The 4,989-nt window shown below is 31.8% G+C and overlaps 1 protein-coding gene, 1 non-coding gene and 1 pseudogene across 2 annotated transcripts in view; 1 reads left to right on the top strand and 2 right to left on the bottom strand.

Moving 5' to 3' along the window:
• The window catches only part of LOC105132252 (vacuolar-processing enzyme-like), a 5,525-nt gene extending 4,259 nt beyond the window's left edge, over positions 1-1,266 (bottom strand). Inside the window, exons 1-2 of the mRNA XM_011035619.1 lie at positions 707-1,266; positions 305-469 (exon numbers count right to left, since the gene is read on the bottom strand). Of these exons, the coding sequence (XP_011033921.1) occupies positions 305-469; positions 707-934 (393 nt within the window). The 5' untranslated portion in view covers positions 935-1,266. The remainder of the gene's footprint in view (positions 1-304; positions 470-706) is intronic.
• Positions 1,267-1,992: 726 nt separating this feature from the next.
• On the top strand, positions 1,993-2,066 carry TRNAN-GUU (transfer RNA asparagine (anticodon GUU)). The gene has a single exon. It is a non-coding gene; the product is annotated as a tRNA-Asn (tRNA).
• Positions 2,067-2,406: 340 nt separating this feature from the next.
• Positions 2,407-4,989, bottom strand: part of LOC105132303 (NADH dehydrogenase (ubiquinone) complex I, assembly factor 6-like) — a 2,717-nt pseudogene continuing 134 nt past the window's right edge.

Below are 4,989 nucleotides of genomic sequence, written 5' to 3'. Positions count from 1 at the left end.
AAAAAAAAAAAAAAAAAAAAAAAAAAAAAAAAAAAAAAAAAAAAAAATAAAGATGACACGTAGTGATAGAAGCCAATAATGGCGAGATGCAACTATCAATGACGAACTTGGGATGGAATATGCCAACCAAAACCTTCAACATGGCAGACAAGAGTGTATTTGCTGTAAAAATACTTTTCAATTAAAAACCCATAAAAATAATAATATTTCTTTGTATTTTTTAAACCAAAACATTAAAACAATAAAAAAAATCAATTTATATTATAATTTAATAAGAAAATAGGAGTACATGTGGAGTAATTACCTTAGGCACACCGGCATAAACATCATCTCCTTGAGGATGGTTTATGATAACTCCAGGTCTCGGGTTGAACTCATGATTAGCTATATCATCATACATAAACACCACTATGTTCTCTTCCTTTATCCCCCCTTTTCTTAGTAGTTGATACGCATGGCAGACATCCGCCTGTGTATATTTCACATGCATATCCACAATTAAATCATCGATGATTTAATCAATAGCATACACAAGATTACTTTCTCATCCAACATTAGAAAAGAAAATTCCATACTTTGCAATAATAATGAGTAGTATATCAAGCGTATTAGCTAACTAGTCAAGTCCAAGAAGATAAATAAGCCCCCTGGTCTCTCAAAAAAAAAAGGAATAAAAAAGAGGGGGCTAGCTAGCTACTTATTTCACCTGATGCCTGTAATTTCCATAACCATTTGAACCGGCCACAAGAACTGCCCATCTCGTGCCAATTTCCTTACCATCATCATCAACTTCCGGTCCATCTTTCTCTGTTGGCATAAGAATTCCAGCATCAACCGGGTTTAACCGAGCGGCCTGGCCACTTTGTTCATGTAGAAAAGACAGCATCACAAGTACGAAAATAGCGGGCAGAAAATAGGGCTTATGGGTCTCCATCGGAAAGCTGACCTTTCCTGGAAATGATCAAACTAGCAGCAATGGTCAAAAACAAAAACTAGTCAAGGAAAAACAGAACCTGGAGAGAGAATTAGGAAGAGCTAGGTGGCTTGCAGGGAATCGGTGAAGGTGTTTATAAAGTGAGAATTCAAGATGCCATGCGAAGTAAGGGGTTGACACGTTAGGGAAATGATGAAAAGACCTGCAGGGGGTCCCAAAATGCTAAGGTTTATATGCAAGTGGGCTATGCTGTGTTGTTTTCGTGTTTTGGAGCTGTGTTAATTAATTGTTTAAAGGAGAAGGTTTTTCTCGTTTCGATTCTTAGAGCAGGGGCTTTGTTGATTTTGTCCTCAAATAGTTTCGAAAGACAGCAAAAACTAGGTTACTGCCTCATGTTACGTTGCAAGTTAGAGCAGATTTTTTTCAGCCCAAAAAACATGTTAGGATGTCTTAATTTTATTCCCAAAATAGCAACCTCGGCAGATGTATTCTCTGTCTTTTCCTGGTCACAGCTCCTTCGATCATACAATTCAAGCATTTAACATTACACGATAAGAACTAAGTTTTCATGAATTCGCTTTAAGCTTTAACGTAGACAATCTGAATTTAATGGAAAACTAATTTTTTTTCTTATTAAAAAACTCAACTATATATTGAACAAAAGTAAGTAGATGACAGAGTTTTGCCATATGTTGTTTGAGAATGTCTTAAACCTATGATGCACCGACCTCCCATTTCAGCAACTCAGTTTGGACATGGACGGGTTGCAGGGGTTGTGTGCTCTTAATTTAGTCACTTAATTAAACAACATCAGACCCTCTATTTTTAATTCCAGCCATTCAATTCCAAAATTAGTTTTTTTTTTCCCTTTTTTGACAGCCCAATATTAATTAATTTATTCTTGCTTCTACCTAGCATTTCTCCAAATTAACTGTAAACTCTTTAAAATTAGCAAGATGATGCGTGTCGACTGCTCTCAATGAGCTTGACTCGATTGAGATACCCCATGTATATAGTAACTACAATAGATATCTAAATTTATGCCAAACTTCCCACTAGCTGGAGTAGCTCAGTTGGTTAGAGCGTATGGCTGTTAACCATAAGGTCGGAGGTTCGACCCCTTCCTCTAGCGCTTTTTTAACTCGACAACCTTTCCTGGTAGCTGGTAGGTGGAATAGATTTCCCATGGAATACCTCCCCACTTGAATTTTAATCACTGAAGTTAGATAAGCAAAAACAATCAATCTCCAGGGAGTCAGGGTGCGAACGCGCATTTTCACTGACTCAAGTTCGAAAAGTATCAGAGACCAACCATGTATTATGAAAGAAAATTGAAACTACGATCCAACTTTATACAAGGAAGATGAATCACTATCCTGCCCATGTCCGCATACCACACTCACAGGGATCTGCAAGCCCCAAGCGCAAAAACATGAATTTTGATTCGAAGGGTGAAGATGATGAACGTTTTTTTAGTATCTCCCCCTCCATGAAGACCACTTTATTTTCAACTGGTACCATAAAGGAGAAATACCCAGAACTCATCGAACCAACCTCGGATCAAACACATCAAACTGAAGCGGCAGAAGACCTGTACGAGCCTCACTTTGGGACTGTTCCAGCTAATGAACGAGACTTCTGCAAATGGACATTAGCTACTGATGCCAAACCAAATACAGCATTACATAAACTCTCACGAGGATCCATGCAAGCGGATTTCAAATCGACCTCCCTCCTTAACTAGCAACCCATGTTTGGCCTCCACTTCAGTTGGTTTATAACAAAAGTGTCGGTTGCGACTAGCATGTTATATATGGAAGTGACCACAGTAGCGAAAGAAGGCCACTTGCCTTGCCTACATGTGATGCTGCATGATCAGCTGCAGTGGACCTGATACCACCAGCTTGAAGAGTCATATACAAAAGGGTTGTTGATGGTGTCCTCAGCATATTTTTCCAACTCTTCTGTTGTTTCTGGGATGTCAGTAACCTCTGTCCTCGAGTCATTAATCCGAGCTTCAACAGGCCGTTTCAGCCAGCCCTTGCTAATTTTATCGGCATTCATTTCAAAAGAAATCTACGCTAATGATGTCTGTAGGTTCCATTGACTTTGATATTAAGATGATGAAATTAAGGGGTTAAAAGTAAATTTAATTAGTCGTTTAGAAGATTAAAACTATCCATGAATTATATTGCTATCTGATATTTTTTAAACTTGATTATTTATTTTATTTTTTTATTTTTTTATCTGAGAGACTAATAATATTAATGAATTGTATTGGTATCAATATTTCTTAAACTAATTTAATTAGTCATTTCAAACTTAAAAGACTAATGATATTAATAAATTATATTAATACTAGTATTTTTTAAACTTGATTAGCTACTCCTAGTTTAAGAGATTAATGATACCAATAGGTTATATTTATATTGATTTTTCTTAAAAATTATTAGTTGTTCTTGATTTGAGAGGTTAATGATACCAATAAGTTGCATTGTAATTTATTAGTATTGATATTTTTAAATTTGATTAATTATTTTTAATTTAAAAAATTAATGATATCAATGAGATGGTATGAATTGAACGGTTGATAGGTGATCAATGATAATAAATTAGAAATTAGGGTACAAAATAAAATTATGGTAAATAAATGAGATAAAAGATTGTATTCATTCATATGGAATAAAGTAAACAGAATATCTATATTAATAATAATAAAAAAAAAACAGAACACTTAGTTATATGTTAACTCATGTAATGTTATAGTTATATTAATACGTTGGTTGACACTTGGTTACTATATATTTTTCAGACCATCACAGTAGATATACCTTATTATCTTGTTTATATAAACTATGTATAATAAGTTTATTTTGGATTATGAGGTGTTTTGTCTAAACATGTAAACATTAATGCTAAAAGTCATGGTAACGTCTGGGTATGGTGACGTATTAACTAATCTTTAAAAATTCATAGTAGATGCTAATATGAATATTAATGGTTTGATATTAAAGGAATATATATGATTTGTTTTAATTTTATTTTTTAACAATTTATTTTTTTATTTTTATCTTTTAATATTAAATTAATTATAAATTAAGTTTTATAATTATTTTATAAAATTATCTCGATTTCATGGGTTTATTTTTATTGTCTAATTTCAACTTCTAACAGGTTGAAAATGAGGTTTTATAATTATTTTTATTTTTTTATAAAATTATTTCAATCTTATGAACTAGGTTGTAAGTATAACAAGTTTGTTTAAGTTGACTTAAATTGTTATTTTTTATTTATTTAGTTTTTATTTTTTATTTTATTTTTTAATATTGAGTTGGTTGAAAATTAATCTTTATATTTGTTTTTGAATTTTTTATAAGATTATTTTAATTTCATAAATCGAGTTGTGAGTTTGACAGATTGATCCAGGTTGATTCAGTAGTTTTTTTCTATTTTATTTTTTAATATTGATCATTATTTATTTTAATTTTTTTATTGTGTTATTATGATCTAGTAAATAAAAAAATATCATTCAATATATCATTTTATTAATATTTTTTTTAAAAATTATTTAATATATATCTTATTTCGAGTTTATGAATAAAAAATAAATTATTAAAAAATATGTTATTAATACTTGAATAATATTTTAAAATTAAAAAATTCATCTAACTTATACCATAATAAAAGTTAGTAATTTAATATTTTATTATAATCAAATCATTGGATCAACCCACTAATTTTGTGGGTTGATACACCATCTTGTATAAGGGTTTAAATCGGATTGCTCTTCAAGTCGTTAAAAAAAAAAACTTGAACTCTTATTATAAAATTTAAAATAAAACCATTTTTAATTCCAAAATGATTTCACGACGAGGCAGTCAAATTATTCAAACAAAAACACAGCTTAACCAAAGCGTCCCGCTACAATGTCCCGTCACCAAACACCCTTGTGCAAATCCGAATCCATTTAGTAAAAATCACAAAAAAGAACATTCCAGAACCCCCTTTCCTCTTCTTCTCCCATCACCAGAACTCTCTCGTCTTCTTCTTTCCCT

The sequence above is a fragment of the Populus euphratica genome, unplaced genomic scaffold (genome assembly GCF_000495115.2).
Source record: "Populus euphratica unplaced genomic scaffold, PopEup_1.0 scaffold39.1, whole genome shotgun sequence".
Lineage (NCBI taxonomy): Eukaryota > Viridiplantae > Streptophyta > Magnoliopsida > Malpighiales > Salicaceae > Populus > Populus euphratica.
Note: the sequence above shows the minus strand (reverse complement) of the source record. Positions and strands in the feature narration are given on the sequence as shown.